The 17,756-nt window shown below is 36.6% G+C and overlaps 2 protein-coding genes across 8 annotated transcripts in view; both read left to right on the top strand.

The window, feature by feature from the left end:
- Positions 1-9,816, top strand: part of LOC149702536 (oxysterol-binding protein-related protein 3-like) — a 30,477-nt gene extending 20,661 nt beyond the window's left edge. For 2 of the 6 annotated variants that reach the window (XM_089866393.1, XM_089866388.1), the window contains 16 exons: positions 49-143; positions 211-459; positions 534-783; positions 896-1,038; positions 1,412-1,531; positions 2,480-2,593; positions 2,670-2,748; positions 3,052-3,217; positions 3,289-3,511; positions 3,599-3,662; positions 3,777-3,855; positions 3,954-4,095; positions 4,617-4,888; positions 4,999-5,121; positions 6,289-6,396; positions 6,578-9,816. In XM_089866393.1, the coding sequence (XP_089722519.1) occupies positions 49-143; positions 211-459; positions 534-783; positions 896-1,038; positions 1,412-1,531; positions 2,480-2,593; positions 2,670-2,748; positions 3,052-3,217; positions 3,289-3,511; positions 3,599-3,662; positions 3,777-3,855; positions 3,954-4,095; positions 4,617-4,888; positions 4,999-5,121; positions 6,289-6,396; positions 6,578-6,584 (2,234 nt within the window). In that variant the 3' untranslated portion in view covers positions 6,585-9,816. The remainder of the gene's footprint in view (positions 1-48; positions 144-210; positions 460-533; positions 784-895; positions 1,039-1,411; positions 1,532-2,479; positions 2,594-2,669; positions 2,749-3,051; positions 3,218-3,288; positions 3,512-3,598; positions 3,663-3,776; positions 3,856-3,953; positions 4,096-4,616; positions 4,889-4,998; positions 5,122-6,288; positions 6,397-6,577) is intronic. The other 4 variants (XM_089866389.1, XM_089866390.1, XM_089866392.1 and 1 more) reach the window with 4 other exon arrangements.
- A 113-nt stretch (positions 9,817-9,929) lies between these two features.
- On the top strand, positions 9,930-17,396 carry drosha (ribonuclease 3 drosha). Of its 2 annotated transcripts, XM_089866386.1 has the most exons (17): positions 9,930-9,995; positions 10,102-10,454; positions 10,527-10,700; positions 10,816-11,668; positions 11,730-11,897; positions 11,965-12,271; positions 13,562-13,985; positions 14,049-14,127; positions 14,186-14,653; positions 15,003-15,221; positions 15,287-15,340; positions 15,428-15,531; positions 15,639-15,744; positions 15,808-16,130; positions 16,724-16,816; positions 16,883-16,935; positions 17,079-17,396. In XM_089866386.1, the coding sequence occupies exons 2-17, from the start codon at positions 10,105-10,107 to the stop codon at positions 17,162-17,164; spliced, it is 3,861 nt and encodes a 1,286-aa protein (XP_089722512.1). In that variant the 5' UTR covers positions 9,930-9,995; positions 10,102-10,104; the 3' UTR covers positions 17,165-17,396. The 2 variants fall into 2 exon arrangements, with proteins under 2 accessions (XP_089722512.1, XP_089722513.1); XM_089866387.1 differs by lacking the exon at positions 9,930-9,995 and having other exon boundaries at positions 10,022-10,454.
- The last annotated feature ends 360 nt before the right edge of the window (positions 17,397-17,756 follow it).

The following is a 17,756-nucleotide window of genomic DNA, read 5'->3' as shown; positions in this document are numbered from 1 at the left end:
CCGGACAAGGATATCCACTTTATAACCTATACCAATCTTTGCCTTTAGATTTGGCGGCTTTGCAAGAGAAGCTGTTTCAAATGAGTTCTCTTCTGCAACAGTTAGAAAGTCTATCTAGCGCGTATACCGCTTCCCATTTAGAAGTAATTAAGCATTTTTCCGAATAGTTCTTTTACCGGTCTTTGAGTCACTAACGTAGTTTGGAATTAGTTGCCAGCAATAGACACCATTTCAATTAAAAAAGAACGTAGACGCTTCCATTTAAAGAAAAGTAAGAAGAACACGAAACCTCCTCAACCACCACCTCTACCTCCCACGACGTACGACGGTCCACCCAGTCGGTCAGGAAGTACCAAAGGAGGGGTAGAGATAGTGGTATCTCAGGACCAATACGGAGGAGGTGGTAGCAGTAGCGGACCTGATAATGTTAGTGATTCGGGAGATAGTCGAGGAAAAGGGGTACGAAGGTTTTTATTAAAACTTTCTTTGAAGATTCCTTTGAACCCAACATGTTTTTTTAACAAAACCTTTAGATTAGTAATGTTCCCATGAAAGACATGGGTTTCTTGAGTTCTTCCCATCCTTCTCTACTAACTAACGAGGCTTCTGAGAAGAGTAACGCTTCGAGTTCTCGCCATTCTTGTTTACCGGAATCGAGTTCCGTTCTATTTGGTGCCCAAACTGGGCTCGGTATCTCGAGTTTGTCTCAAAAAGGTGAACCATCGTCGCATGGTTCTCAATTACAACGAAGTCAAGAAGAGTTTTTAACACTCTCTAAAGATGGTAGGTACAGAAACCGACCCCTAACTCTAAGACAACTTCGCATTATTGTCTCTTCGAACATTTTAGGGTGACTTCGATGTTAATTAACCCTTTTTTTTTGGTTAATTTGCAGTCCATTCAGGTTTACGTTCGCTTCTACGTAGTTTGCAAACTGAACGAGAACGACTTAAACAATTACTCGAATCCGAAGGTGGATTACCGAGTGGTGGAAGCAGCGGATCTCTAATAACTAATTTACGCAATTCCCTTAATCAGGTGCGGAAATCTTTTCGTATCATTATTTTAAATATTAATTTTCTTTAAAACTCTATCGATATTTATACAAACAAAAGCTTTCAGTGTTTCTTATAATTTGCTTTAATCGTTATTATAACCTTAAAATGAAATTGCGCTTTTGCTCTTTAAAAATTACTCTCTCTTTTTTTATTGGAAAATGGTTTGTCGTACGTAGTTTTATTGATGTTGTCACCAAAATTCCTTGGCCCCTTTAGTTAATTTAAATTAGCTTTAAAATAAAGAGAAGTAAACATAAGTAAATAAATAAATAAGTTGGTAAGAGAGATAAGAGTGAGAGTGAGCGGGAGGAAGAAGATCTAGAGTAGTTTTGATCCCTTAATCCCATTTCCAGGCCATCCAACAAAACACCGATCTGCGCTTGCGTCTGAATCGAATCAACGAGGAGTCAAATATATCAGCCATGCCCGCCCTACTTAATAGCCCTGGTGGTGACGGGGCCGATGATAATACTGTACGCAATTAATTTGTCCTACTGTTTTTCTTTATTATTATTATTATTAATTAATTAATTAATTACTAACCTAATTTATTCTTAAGTTTTTAATTTTCTCGTACTCGCTTTTTCTGTCATAGTTTTTTAAGTTTTAACATTTCCCTTTTCTCTGCACTTCGTAATTCCAGCTGCTAGTCACTAACTAATACTAACTAACTAAGTTCGTAACTAAAAGTGAAGCCAAAATGTCTTACTTTAAGCAAATGTGGATGAGAGGGAAAGTATGACAATGGCCATAGAGCCTGTGTTAAAAAACGCGGACATCAAAGTTTCGCCAATAACTATTTAGTTTACTAGTGACTGATGGACTTGCAAACTCGCGACTGAAAGTAGTTCAGACATTTATGCTCCTTGGTTTAACCATAGCCCACTCGATCACGCGCATCACGACGCAAGCTGCTCGCGCTATAGCTAAATTACCGAGATTACACAATTGCAGACGACGTAACCGCGAATTAACACAAGACCTATTTTAAGGGAGTGAACAGTCCCAGTATAGCTACGCCAATAAAACGGTCAACTACGGCGAAACTCTGATGACTCGCGACTTTTGGCCATTTTCATACTTTTCCTCTCATCCACTTTTGCTTTAAGTTACAAACTTCTTCTGGCAGGCAACAGCACTAATGAAAGATTGATTGATTGATTGCTCTATAATTTTATGGTTTCCCCGATTTTTTTTTATCTCGATCCCTGAACAAAGTGGATCCATATAATTTAGGGTATTTAATTATGTAGTTTAAACTTCGAGGATATTTTTGAAACACTTTTAGTCTCAAAAGAAAACATCAGATGACATTTTTTTTAAGGTTAAATATTGTAGAAGATATATTTGGTTTTCGGTCACTTTTTTTTGTTGCGGTTACGATTTGTGATTGGCCAACAGTAAATGGCACTGTCTTTCAGTTGGTTCATCAACCATTGCAGCCTTCACTCTCGCACGAAAGCTCCTCCGTTCTATCGACGTCAGAGTACTTTGATGCCCCGGAAGTCCCTTCCAATGCCAGTACTTCATCGGAAGTACGCACTTTCACTTCCTCCTTTTACCCTTGAATGAATTACCTTCTAACTTAATTTATTCGCGGAATTAATTAAGGCATCGTTATCGGACGAAGAAGAAAGTTTTCTGAGTGACGTATCGGACGAAGGCACTGAGTACACCCCAATACCAAGTGGTAAGTAATTAGCAGTCTTATTCCTGATCAGCGCCACCTACCCATAGCGGCGACTTTGAGAACTACTGTAAGCGGCAAGCCAATCAGATGTCGCTAAAATCTGGTGACGTCACTGACTGGCACTCTCGGGGGGGGGTCTTACCAAAAATGACGTCACCAGATTTTAGCGACATCTGATTGGCTTGCCGCTTACAGTAGTTCTCAAAGTCACCGCTATGGGTAGATGGCGCTGATCAGGAATAAGACCGCTAATTGTTGCTGCAAGCCCAAAGATGAGATAATAATGGTGGGTATGTATTTTAGTTACCGAAGCCACTCCAACTACGAGTTGTCACACAGGACGCCGTTCAAAATTGCCAGCACCAAAACCAGATTTGGGGGATTTTAGTTTATGGAGTGTTTTGTGTAAAAATATTGGCAAGGATTTGAGCAAAATTAGTATGCCCGTAACCCTTAATGAACCCTTAAGGTAAATAATTAATTAATTCATTTTTAATCGAGGGTTAATTAGGTTCAATCATAATTGTAATAATTTCTTAGCGTCCTTCAACGATTGTGTGAAGAATTAGAATACAGCGAACTTCTCGATAAAGCCGGTGAAATGAGTGACCCCTACGAAAGAATGGTTTATATCGCCGCCTTCGCGGTGTCCGCCTATAGTTCCTCTTTCTATCGAGCTGGACATAAACCCTTTAATCCTTTACTGGGTGAAACGTACGAGTGTATTAGAGACGATAGAGGATTTCGATTTGTCGCTGAACAAGTAATTAACGTTTTACAGTACAGTACAGTGCAGACGCAATAATGGTAACCAATGTAATGTAATGAGTTGTTTGTGGTAATCTTATAGGTGAGCCATCATCCACCAGTTTCGGCCTGCTACGCGGAATCGAGCAATTTTATTTTTTGGCAAGGTAAACGAACGTTGTTATGATAAATTTGGGGATGTTTTTGAATAGAAAATGTTCTATGACTTTTTGCCGTCCGGGCCTCTGTTTAGTTATGATTTGACTTAACTATTTCTATAGATATGAGAGTAAAAACTAAATTCTGGGGGAAATCAATGGAGATTGTACCTTTCGGGAATGTACACGTTCTTCTTCCGAAGTAATTATGTCATTTTATGTTTAAATCTTGCTCTTTAGATGGTCATTATGTGTTAGTGTCCACCAAAAGCTAATTTGAACGGAAATGCTTATTTGCAGACTGAATGTGCACTATGTATGGAATAAAGTCACCACTTGCGTACACAATCTCTTCAGCGGACAGCGTTGGGTTGATCAGTATGGTGAAATGACAATAACTGAGTTATCCGGTGAAACATCAGCCAAGTTAACATTCGTTAAAGTAAGTCTTCAATCTTTACTTTAATTACTTTTAATTAGCCTTATTCCTAATCAGCGCCACCTACCCATAGCGGCGACTTTGAGAACTACTGTAAGCGGCAAGCCAACCAGATGTCGCTAAAATCTGGTGACGTCATTTTTGGTAAGACCCCGAGAGTGCCCGTCAGTGACGTCACCAGATTTTAGCGACTTCTGATAGGCTTTCCGATTACAGTAGTTCTCAAAGTCGCCGCTATGGGTAGGTGGCGCTGATCAGGAATAAGGCTAATTATAATAGGGTGGTAGGAGTTAGTTTTATGGGCGATTTTTGAGTCGAAAATGTTCTGTGACATTTTACCCTAAGGGCCACTGTTTATTAAAAGTTATGATCTTTTACCACGAACTTTCTCGTGGCGTCACAAATCCTATCTCTTACCTCTGTTTTGGCAACCATATTGGAAGTCTTGAGTCTTGAGCTCAGGCCATACAATTTAGACTACCAATATATTGACGTCACGTCCCGTTGCTCCTCCTCTCTCTCAGGCTAGTTACTGGTCGAGCAAACGCCACGAAATCTTTGGAAGTGTGACGAATCGTGACGGGGAAATAGTCCACCGTTTATTTGGTAAATGGACGGAAGCTTTGTACTACGGAACGGCGCCAAGCGTCAAGTGCGCCTGGAGACCCGGTGCTATGCCCGAAGATTACGAGCTCTATTATGGTTTTACTCAATTCGCTATCGAACTGAATGAGTTGGACCCAGAATTGGCCAAAATACTACCGCCAACCGACACCAGATTTAGACCAGATCAAAGGTAATTAATTAATTAATAAGCTTGGATTTAATATTAATTTACAGGAGGGAAGTTCGAAGTGAATTGAGTTTAACGCGGTGGGTGGGTGGTATACTTGTTTTGTTGTTAAGGCTATTAGAAGAAGGTAACATCGCTTCCGCTGAAAATATAAAAACTCAGTTGGAACAAGGACAAAGGGACCGGAGAAAAAAGAGAGAGGAAATGAAAATTGAATATACTCCTTTATGGTTTAGGTGAGTACTCTGTGATTTACATCTTAAGATTTTATCTGGTCTATTATCGTGTCTACTCCCCTCTCTACGGACACTACTCTATAGGGTTTAAAAGGAGAGTGTATTATATTCTTTAAACTGGCTGACCGACCTCTCTCCTTTTTTACCCATCTATGCTAAGATCTAAGTGGAAGATAATCGTTTGTCCCATGGTCCGATCCGCCCCTTTAAGCTGCGTTCCATTTACAATAGAAGATGAGCAAACACCACAATGGCGGGGGAGGTCACCTTCTTGGGTTATAAGTCCTTCCCCTTTTTGGGGGGGGGGGGTAAACACCACTCGGAAATCGCCTGATAAAATCTTGGGGGGGGGGGGCGGGTTCAGTTAGGCCTATATTGACCATTTAAGTTGTAATAAAGGAGGGGTATACAACCCTCAGTATCGGACATAAAAGTGACAAGGGGTGTATTCTGGTAACCGCTAATCGCGGAGCTAATCGGTACGAGAAATCTGAGTATATTTTTTTGAGACGCCACGGGTTGTCGGGGGGGGGGGGACTGTGTTGTGACTAATTTCAGCAATAGAGCGGTTAAGAAAATGACACGGTACCAGGAGAAGAACGCGTAGAAAATCTAGTCCTAGACGTTGTTTGTTACCTTCTTAACCTCTCTAACATAATCGTTGTTGAAGCGTCGCACTAAGGTGACACCATAGTAATATTGTCCTCTATGGAAGTTTAAATAGACACGTATGCTTTTTATGTGCTATTAGGTTAAATTGTGTCTAAATAAAATTATTTCCGTGGATTGAAGGAACACGGTTCCTTGAAAGAATAATTAAAGCCATATAATTTAAATAGAGAGGTTAAGAAAATGGCCAAGGAACGCGTACCAAAATCATCCTGCCCTTGAGACGTTTTTGGTTACTTTCTTAACCTCTCTAACATGGCAGACACTTCGGACTCGGTTTGATGCTATTTTCAATTTTATCTCTACTGAAGGCATGTATTGAAACGTCACGCTAAGGTGACACTGAAGTATAATTATCCTCTATGGAAGTTTGAATAGACATATACTATTAGGTTAAATTGTGTTTAAATAAAATTATTTCCCGTGAAAGAATGAACACAGTTCTTGAAAGGAATGATTATAAATAAGGTTTTTGGGGGCTTGTTTTGTAATTTATAGTAAAGTAAATAACGGAGGGCCCGAAGACGAATGGTTATACGAGAATCAATACTGGGAGAAACGATCGAATCCTGGCTTTGCAAATATGACATTTCCGGAAAAACTATGGTAGGTTTTTGAATAATTAATTTTTTTTTAATTAACAAATACGCGAGTGTCTGTCAGACGATCCTTAAAAAAAATCGGAGTCCCACTCTTGCGCATGTGCGTTTGTGTCTGAGACGGTGATGGTGGTTAAAATAATGAACCTTTTTCAAAATGCAAACTTTGTCTTAATTATTTTTCATAGTAGCTGATAGTTCAAAAAAACAAAAACAAAAAAAGCAAGAAATAATGCAAAGAACTATAAAAACAAAAACCTTCTTTATTTGAAAAAAAAATCATTTACGTAAAATGGTTGTGCGCGGATGACTAGGATTAAACAAACAAACAAACATAAAGAATACTCCTTGTAATATTCTGAGGGCATCGCGAATAGTCGCTCACTTCTGCCTGCTGCTACGTAAGTTTTTCTTTGTTTTAAATTCTTTTATTGTTTTTTTTTATACATATACCTTTGTTACTCGTAAACAAAAAAAACAAATTATGTTACGCCAATTATTTGTTATTTTAATATTATTCCAAAAAAAAACAATAGTTATAAACAATTATTATATTATACTCTTATCAAAAAACGTTGAGGGTTAAGTTACTTTATTATTATATTTATTGAAGTTACTAAAGTAAAATGATAAATTTAAGTTTAATCATACATAAGTTAATAAGATATGTTCCTTCCATAAGTTTGTTAATCTCTGGTAACTTAGAAACTGGAGCTTGTAATTTTGAAGTGATTGAAGTAGGTCATAGGTCATAGATTCGAGGTAAAGCGAAGCCGCCTGGTGAGGCGCTGCTGTCAAAGGCTTAGTAATGCATGAGAGCTTGTCATGAAGTGAATGAGGTAGGTCATAGATTCAAGGTTAAGGGACGCCGCCTGGTGAGGCGCTGTCAAAGGCTTAGTAATGCATGAGAGCTTGTCATGAAGTGAATGAGGTAGGTCATAGATTCGAGGTAAAGCGAAGCCGCCTGGTGAGGCGCTGTCAAAGGCTTAGTAATGCATGAGAGCTTGTCATGAAGTGAATGAGGTAGGTCATAGATTCGAGGTAAAGCGAAGCCGCCTGGTGAGGCGCTGTCAAAGGCTTAGTAATGCATGAGAGCTTGTCATGAAGTGAGGGAGGTAGGTCATAGATTCGAGGTAAAGCGACGCCGGGCCTGGTGAGGCGCTGTCAAAGGCTTAGTAAGAGATTAAATAGGATAAGACCTAGATGGAAGTCCAATTCTCGCTTCCGTCGTTCTCGAACTAGTTATCTCGAGCTGTAAGTCTCTTCTGTAGCATTACGAAGTATAGGTAGTGACGTCATACTTATGGAACGGATCATATCTTATAAACTTATGGATGATTTATTTGAAATTAACGATGTTGAACTTGAAAAATGGGTCGGTTTTTGCCTTTTTGGAGATGCAGATAAACATATTTTATGATAGCTAGGCTTAGTGATAGTAAAAAGATAGTGGGACAATCTTGAAAGGTTATTTTTAAAGGGCAAGTGGCGTGATACACTTTTCCTTTATAATTTCAAAAACTCGTTGATTAGCTTCAATTAAAATAACAGAAAACGTCAGAAATTATTTTTTTTTTAATTTTTTTGGTAACTGTATCAGGGCCTGACATTTATTTGGGATAAAAATATTTAAAAAAAAATAAAATAAAATTTATTTTTTATTAAATCTTTGTTATCTTTTAATAAGTCAGTGCCAAATAGTTAAAACCCTTTTTAGTTTTTACCCTAATTTTCAAGCGACTATTCTATATAGCTAATTTCACACATTATTATTATTATTATTATTATTATTATTATTATTATTAAATTATAGCTAAATAGCTTTAAATACGAAATAAAAATGAAGTAAATTGCAATTAATATTTATAAACTGACACGTCAATAATTAAAAATTTAAAAAAAAAACGTATATTATCTTAGACAATATATAATATAATAAAAAAATATATATCAAATCTCTTCTATTAGAACCAAACAAACAAACAAACAAACCAAAATGCTTAAAAATAAATAAATAAATAAAAATCTATAAGAAGCACTATATTAAGAAATTAAATTAAATTAAATTAAATTAATTAAAGCCCATTTTGTAAATTATAAAGAAAATCGTAAGAAAATTAATATTGGCACTTATTAATCCTAAAAAAAAAAAAAAACAAAGCAAAAACAAAATTATAGGTGCTTCTTTGTACAAACAAATTATAGTATAATAATAATAATTATATAAGAGTTATTCTTGCGATGAAATTATGATGAAAGTGGTGGTAATTAAAAGACCGTTGGTTAATTGATTGGGGGCGCTGTATGATAAATTGTAAATAACATTATCAAACGGCAAGAATGGTTATACAATAATTAATTAAAAAAACACACACTTAGCTTTATACTTTTTAGACGAACAATAGTACTTAATTTTTTTATTATTATTTAATAATATTTAAATAAACCTATAGGTAATTGGTATACACACATTTTATCAATCACTTTTTACCAAAAATAGGCTTAACTACAACTACACCATTTCGCAGCCTTGGGTTTTTATTTAATCATAGAGGGAATGTTAAGAAACAAATTTAAATATCTCGCAAACTAGTACTTTTTTAATTATAATTATTATTATTTAATTAATATTTTTTACTCTCGCAAAATAAATAAATAAATAAATAAGAATTAACTAAAGAATGGTATGAATTAAGTCGTGCCTTTGATTGTTGGGAAACTGCGTGGTGACTTATAAGAAATGGGTGGTAAACCGAAAACAAAATGAAATGAACTTTCTAGAGTTTATTCTCTTAAATTGCACATTGACAAAAAAAGCTAAAACTAATAATGAAGTTAATTAAATGCTTAACGCAATAATTATAAAATTAAATTAAATTTAATTAAGTTCGTAATAGGTATAAAATAAATAAGGTGGTTAAATATATATAAACAATTAGTGCGAAAAAGAAATGAGATATTTAAAGAACCGATGTTTTAGATGCTGCCATGTTATCTAATCTAAAGTATAAATAACTATTACATTTTTAATAGTTAATGGTTATTATTTTACGTTACTTATTTTATCGTTACCAGTGACTTATAATTACCGTTATCGCTCGCTAGTCATTGATTATTATATTGCTTAAGCCCATTTTAGTATTTTTATTATTATTATTATTATTTTTTGGAGGAAAAACGAAAGTTTTGATGTTAAATGTTCACCCCAAATAATGTTAACTAAAATAAAATAAAATTAAATAATTTAGGTAAATTGTACTAATAATTAAAAAGAAAAAAAGTGTTCAATCAGGGTAAAGTATTATTTTCTAAAAAAGAAATAAGATGTTGTTTGTTTTTATGTAACGCTGCTTTTTTGTCCTATTTTTAACATTTTCCTCGATATATAGACTATTATATCATAATTATAAATAAAATTATTATTGGATTTATAGCGTTTTAATAAATAGTGCAGTAATACATTGATTTTTCAGAAGGAAATCGCCATGTGCTTTTTCAGATTTTAAATATGGCGCGTTTTACCACCAAAGTGACCAATCAGGTAAGCGTCGTCTGCTTATACAAAAATCTTTCGGGGTTTTCCGCATTTGTCAAGAGCTATAAGAGGTACGTGTAATTTTGAACAGTTTACTTTATCAGCGGTTTTAAAAACTCTTGTTATGTATAAAAGAAGATCCTAATGTGTTTAAAATAAGAAGGTTAATTAAAATAGATCATGAATAGACCGGTGAGACAACCAATTGGTGGTAAGCCTTGGTTCCCTCCAACAAATCCAAGAGGTCCTCCACCGCAAATGATCTCAAACCACCTCGCTGCGAATGCAATTAGAAATCCAGAAGCAAACCAACTCTCTTCTCAACCCCAAATAATCGACGATAATGCCCCACAACCCATTAAAACAATCTCTACTGTGGCTAGTCCAGCACAGTGGCGAACTAAACCACCACCGAACTATGCCACCCACAATGGTTCAGAGGCATCAAATTACGGAGACCAGCAAGCCATTCAAGTTTTGTCTTGCGTTAGTACTACATGGACTCAAAATTATTATCAGTATCATTACAAGTAAGAACTCGTACTTTTAGAAGATATCTTTTTTTTTCTTTAGTCTACAGCTTTTTATCATACATTCAAAAGCCAACACGGGCAACCACAGTCATGGCAGAGGCAACAACAGCAACAGCAGTCTTATCATGTTCCAATGCAAGGTGGTTATTGGAACAACCAATACCACCACCAAGATTCAACGCCTCAAAATTACGCAAATTATCAGAGGAAAGCCATAGAATTTCCGCCTCCTCTTCCTGCTTTGTGAGTGTCTACCGTCACGCGGTTTTTAATTATAATTACATAAATTGTGTATTAAGATCATGTATAGTGCTGATTTATATATCACTTTGTATACAAATTACTCTATGTACTTCAGACCTTCTTCAGAATCAGATAGGAACTTCTCAAGAGACCAAAGAAGACCTCCTTCCCGAGAACCTTATCGTAGTAGACACGACTATAGACCACCACCACCACCAAGAAGAACTCGTAGTCGTAGTAGAAGCAGGAGTCGGAGTCGCAGCCCTAGCAGAAGTCGTCATGGTAGCTATAGTAGTAGTAGTAGTAGAAGGACACCAACGCGTAGCAGCTACAGAAGTCGTCGGTCAGAGGAAATAAGTCAAAACAGGAGCAGGAGCAGGTATAGAAGCAGGTCAAGATCACGCAGCAAGGAAAGATCTTCCTATAAATCGCGCTCCAGGGAACCCCGAGACGTCAGAAGGGACAGACATTATCATCAATCTACAAGAAGAGATAGTCTGGAAAGAGACAAATTAGTATTACCATCACTTCCAGTTGCTAATAATGAAGAAGACAAGTCTGGTAATGAGGAATTGGCCACAAATGACGGAGAAGGGGAAGAAACGGATAACTCCACTTGGGTTAGATGTTCGCCTGCCGAACTCTACTATGAGCCAAATCCATCAGTCCATGGAGAGCTAATTGTTACCAAAAGACTTCAAGCTCTTCATGATAAGTTTGCCCATGAATTGGTTGAACGAGGACCCAGAATTAGAGCCAAGAAGCCCAAATTTGAGTTTCCGCCCAGGAAAACTAAACTGAGGAAGATGAAAACCCCTGGAGCTAAAAATGACACTTCGGATGATAGTTCTTTGTCAAACGCATCGTCAGACAGTGAAGAAGATGAAACTTCACTTGAAGAACTTGAAAGGAAGAAAACTCATCCTTGTCGTTTGCATCCTGAACTTTGGTACAATGATCCTGGCGAGGTACTTAAAGAGAACTACTGAATTCCTAGAGAATGGTACTTAAAACATCTCTAAATTGTAGATGAATGATGGACCTCTTTGCCGATGCAGTGAAAAATCTAAGAGATCTGGAATAAGACACGGGATCTACTTAGGAGAAAATTTCTTGCAGCCTTGTGATCCCAAGAGCAATAACTCTAGCAAATTATACCATTACAGGATTACCATGTCACCTCACACTAATTTCTTGGTTGGTTAATTAAGTTTTTGATTATTGACAAAACTTAGGAACCAACCACCAAATTCCCAAATTTCAGACAAAATTTCCAACAACAATTACTCATGATAGCCACGAATTCATTTTCGAAGGGTTTTCAATGTTTTCACACGCTCCACTTAACAGTCTACCCACTTGTCGAGTCATTAGGTTTAATATTGAGTATACCATCATTTACATTGAGGAGAAGTTCCCGGAAAGTTTTACTATTGAAGGACTGGACCTCTTTGCCAAATTTCTCTTCACAGAACTTTTGGAACTTGTTGATTTAAACTGGAAGGCTCATGGAGATCAAACGGGTTGTTCTAGGTTTCATTTTATGCCCCGTTTTGCGAGATCCATTGAAGGTATTATGAACACGTTCTTTAGACTGTTGTCTAAATGATTGGTACTGTTGTCTAAATGATTGGTACTGTTGTCTAAATCAATTGGACTGTTGTTTGAACGATTTGGACTGTTGTTTGAACGATTTACACTGTTGTCTAAATGATTGCGACTGTTGTCTGAACGATTTGGACTGTTGTCTAAATGATTGCGACTGTTGTCTGAACGAATACACTGTTGTCTAAATGATTGCGACTGTTGTCTGAACGATTTACACTGTTGTCTGAACGATTTACAATGTTGTCTGACGATTTACACTGTTGTCTGAACGATTTGGACTGTTGTCTAAATGATTGCGACTGTTGTCTGAACGATTTACACTGTTGTCTAAATGATTGCGACTGTTGTCTGAACGATTTACACTGTTGTCTGAACGATTTACAATGTTGTCTGACGATTTACACTGTTGTCTGAACGATTTGGACTGTTGTCTAAATGATTGCGACTGTTGTCTGAACGATTTACACTGTTGTCTGAACGATTTACAATGTTGTCTGACGATTTACACTGTTGTCTGAACGATTTGGACTGTTGTCTAAATGATTGCGACTGTTGTCTGAACGATTTACACTGTTGTCTGAACGATTTGGACTGTTGTCTAAATGATTGCGACTGTTGTCTGAACGATTTACACTGTTGTCTGAACGATTTACAATGTTGTCTGACGATTTACACTGTTGTCTGAACGATTTGGACTGTTGTCTAAATGATTGCGACTGTTGTCTGAACGATTTACAATGTTGTCTGACGATTTACACTGTTGTCTGACGATTTACACTGTTGTCTGAACGATTTGCAATGTTGTCTGAACAATTTACACTGTTGTCTGAACGAATTACACTGTTGTCTGAACGATTTACAATGTTGTCTGACGATTTACACTGTTGTCTAAACGATTTACAATGTTGTCTGAACGATTTACAATGTTGTCTGAACGATTTTCGATGTTGTCTGAACGATTTACACTGTTGTCTAATCGATTTACAATGTTGTCTGAACGATTTACAATGTTGTCTGAACGATTTACACTGTTGTATAATCGATTTTCAATGTTGTCTGAACGATTTACAATGTTGTCTGAACGATTTACACTGTTGTCTGAACGATTTACACTGTTGTCTGAACGATTTACAGTGTTGTCTGAACGATTTACACTGTTGTCTGAACGATTTACACTGTTGTCTGAACGATTTACACTGTTGTCTAAACGATTTACACTGTTGTCTAAATGAAATGATTTGAACTTCTTATAGATAATGGAAAAGAACTTCTTTCCATGAATGTTATCCTTCAATACCTACTTAACTGCAACATTCCCTTAGTTGATAAAGAACGACGTGATATGGCCCATGGCATGTCTATGAGCCAATGGCAAGACTTTGCTGATGAAGTTAAGGGTATGATAGTCACATGTCCCGGTATGAAACCGTGTTCCCTTCGCGTTGATCAACTGGACAGAGAGCCTTGTCTCGCGGAGAACAACATATATCCCGAGATTGTCCACTTCGGCATCAGACCACCTCAACTTAGCTACGCTGGGAACCCGAGTTATCAGAAAGCTTGGAGGAATTACGTCAAATTTCGTCACTTGTTGGCGAATAAACCTAAAGTAGAGTATTCGGATCGACACAAGTTACTTCAAAAGGAGATGAAGCTTCAAGAAATGAGGATGAAGAAGTAGGAGTTGTTGTATGACGATCTGACCTTACGTAACAACAACTTGTTTTATTTTATTTTAAGTAATTTGAAAAGGGACGTCACTGTTGTTGTAAGCAGCGAGAATTTTTACCGAACTGGTATTATGTGTGATATTGTTCAAGTAAGGACACGTGACGTGCCGATAATTAACCGTCACTAATCACGGTACACTCTTGTAGCACGCCCTTTTGCTACCCGTTCTAGTCTGCCACCTTAGATTTCATCAAAGTCTAGACATTCTCGAGAATGACATCAATCATAAGTTCAAAGATCGTTGGTTACTTCAATTGGCTTTAACTCATCCATCATACCGTGAAAATTTTGGAACTAATCCCGATCACGCTCGTAACTCTTTGACCAATTGCGGGATTCGTCAACCGGAATACGGAGATAGAAGGATTCATTACATGAACACGAGGAAAAGGGGAATTAACACTTTAATCAATATCATGTCGCGATTTGGACGTCAAGAGGAGACATCGTCTAATATTAATCATAATGAGCGTCTGGAATTCTTAGGAGATGCTGTTGTGGAGTTCTTGTCCAGTATTCATTTGTTTTATATGTTCCCTGATTTGGAGGAAGGTGGTTTAGCAACTTATAGGGCGGCTATCGTGCAGAATCAACATTTGGCTGTTCTTGCTAAGGTAATTGTTACCTGGGCTTTTTCTTTGACTGTTGTTGTACATCGTTTCCACGAAAGCTGGTTGTTGCCGGTCTGCCAGTGTTGTCAGGCCATTGGTTAGTCAAGAAGATTGCAGGGAATCAGTAGTTGACTCACAATAGGTCCTGACAATGTGGCACTAAAGTTAAAACTGGGATAGGTTGTTGCCGGTATGCCAGTGTTGTCGAGACACTTTTGAGTCAAGAGATTGCAGGGAATCAGTAGTTGACTCACAATAGGTCCTGACAACATGGCACTAAAGTTAAAACTGGGATATTGGGGAGGAGCTTCTTTAATTATTAATTACGTTTCTTGCAATTAAATTAAATTAGAAACTTCATCTGGAGAAGTTTATGTTGTACGCTCATGGTTCTGATTTATGTCATGATTTGGAGTTGAGACACGCCATGGCCAATTGCTTTGAAGCCTTAATGGGGGCGTTGTTTTTGGATGATGGTATCAAAGTGGCTGATAAAGTCTTCTCTAGAACTTTATTCTCAGAACCAGAATTGTTAGATGTGTGGTTGAATTATCCTCCGCATCCTCTTCAAGTAAAATTAATTAATTAATTAATCATTAGTTAAAATTAAGTTTCATCAATGTATAACCTCATCAGGAACAAGAACCGGAAGGTGATAGAGATTGGATTGAATTTGTTCCCCTCTTAAAAGTACTCAAATTTAAATTTTAATCAGAATTAATTATTAATTGCGTAGTATTAAGTGTTTATTAACCATCCATGATTAATTTAAACCAGAAACTCCACAGTTTTGAAGAGACAACTGGCATTGAATTCACACATATTCGTCTCTTAGCTAGAGCATTTACTCATCGGAGTGTTGGTTATAATAATCTCACATTGTAATTAATTTAACTTACTTTAATCATTTGTACAATAATTAATTAAAGCTTAATTATTGTACTTATCTCGGAATTTAAACTAAGATTAACGTAATATTGTTAAACAGAGGGTCAAATCAAAGACTGGAGTTCTTGGGCGACACTGTTCTTCAACTTGTCGCCTCGGAATACTTGTACAAGTATTTTCCTGAACATCATGAAGGACATTTATCCGTAATTCTTAGTTTTTTTAATGAAGTTAATCGAGATTTAACTTTAATTATCGCCGTTTTACAGTTACTTAGAAGTTCCTTAGTCAATAATCGAACGCAAGCTGTAGTTTGCGATGATTTAGGGATGGTTGAATACGCGATTTACCCGTACCCTAAGGGAGAATTGAAAACCAAGGACAGGGCTGATCTTTTAGAAGCATTTTTGGGAGCTCTTTACGTTGATAAAGATTTGGAATTCTGTCGGACATTTTGCGAGGTTTGTTTCTTCCCTCGGTTGCAAGATTTCATCATGAATCAAGATTGGAATGATCCAAAGTCAAAATTGCAACAATGTTGTTTGACTCTGAGGTCCATGGATGGAGGGGAACCCGATATTCCAGTTTACAAGTAATTAAAGTTAATTATTTCTTAAATTAATTATTTAAAGGGAGGGTGAAGTAGAAAATCAAGTGATTTTTTATCGATTCTTCTACTAATTATAAGACCAGTCTGCGTAGTGAAACATTCAGGAAATACAGATTCCGAATGATTTTAAAATTATTTCAAATTAGGTTCAGATTTTAAGGATAATTTTAAAGAAGCCCCTCCGACCAATCGCGTAACACCCTGCCTTTTTGTTAACAAAATTCTCGTGGCACGTTCCAGGTTGAATGAAATTTATCACGAGATTTGATAAAATTCGCGCGCAACGTGATAATTGTGGCGCGAGACACGGAACGTGCCACGAGAATTTTGTTAATAAAAAGGCAGGGCGTTACGCGATTGGTCGGCAGTCCTTGTTTAAAATTATCCTTAAAATCTGAACCTAATTTGAAATAATTTTAAAATCATACGGAATCTGTATTTCCTAAATGTTTCACTATGTGGACTGGCCTTAAAATTGGTAGAAGAATCGATAAAAAATCACTTGATTTTCCACTTCACCCTCCCTTTAAGAGTTATTTTAACCATTTAATACTTTATTTTATTTGGAATCAAAGGGTTATTGAATGCAAAGGACCAACTAATACAAGAGTTTATCGGGTTGCTGTTTACTTTAGAGGAGGACGTTTGGCAACTGGTGATGGTCATAGGTAAATTACCATCAGTAAGTAAAATTAATTTAGATTAATTTAATTAATCTTTCATTAATTCTTCAGCATACAACAAGCTGAAATGTCAGCAGCTGGAAATGCATTAGATTCTTCAAAACGTAAGTAAAATTGAAATTCCATAGAGTAATGGCTATGGCAGTCCTCAGCCTTCGACTGTATTAAGCTCTATGGGGAAATAACATGGGGTGCCATTAGTCTATTGCCTATATTTTAATAATTAATTTTTTTAATTAAAAAATAGATTTATTCCCTCAATTAAATCATCAAAAGAGAGTAATTGAACGCAGCGTAAAACAACAAGATCCCCTTAAAAGATGGGGATATTAATTAATTAAGTGTTTGTTTAGTTAATTTTTGCTTTTTAATTGTAACTTTTGTAACGTAAGCTGTGAAGTTATCGACTGACCAAGGTTATTATTTACAGCTGTGATAAGTTAATAATTAATTAATAGTCATTGATGTTGTTATAATTGTGTTGTTGTACGAATTAAACCGCCATTTTTTTAAGAAATTGATTGTAGAATGGAATTAAAATAAAATAACCGGTATTTTTAAGTAATTTGTGTGGTTTTTTTTTGGGTTTTTTTCATCTACAGTTCCGTTACATTCCTTTAGTATAGGCAAGAAGTTATATCTAGTATCTCAGAGAGAAGGTATAAATTCGCCAGATTTCCAGCTTTATCTCCAGTCCAAACGTATAGTAGGTCCGGAGTCAATCCCCGTCTCTAAATTACAACCAGCCAGAATCTCATTGGTTCTTGAAAACTCACGTCAGCGCGACGACGCGAGTGACGAAAATTACAGTCATATTTTCCGACTGAGGAGAGGCGAAATAGCCCGGCCTCCTTTTACGTCCCCCCTTGTATTTTGAAAGGGGGACTGGGACTATGGCGCGCGAATACAAAGGCATCTTATACCT

Source organism: Phalangium opilio, unplaced genomic scaffold, assembly GCF_054372755.1.
Source record: "Phalangium opilio isolate 3A_F unplaced genomic scaffold, DU_Popi_V2 ptg000017l_1, whole genome shotgun sequence".
NCBI classification, from domain to species: domain Eukaryota; kingdom Metazoa; phylum Arthropoda; class Arachnida; order Opiliones; family Phalangiidae; genus Phalangium; species Phalangium opilio.
This window is presented reverse-complemented; position numbering and strand designations above follow the sequence as displayed.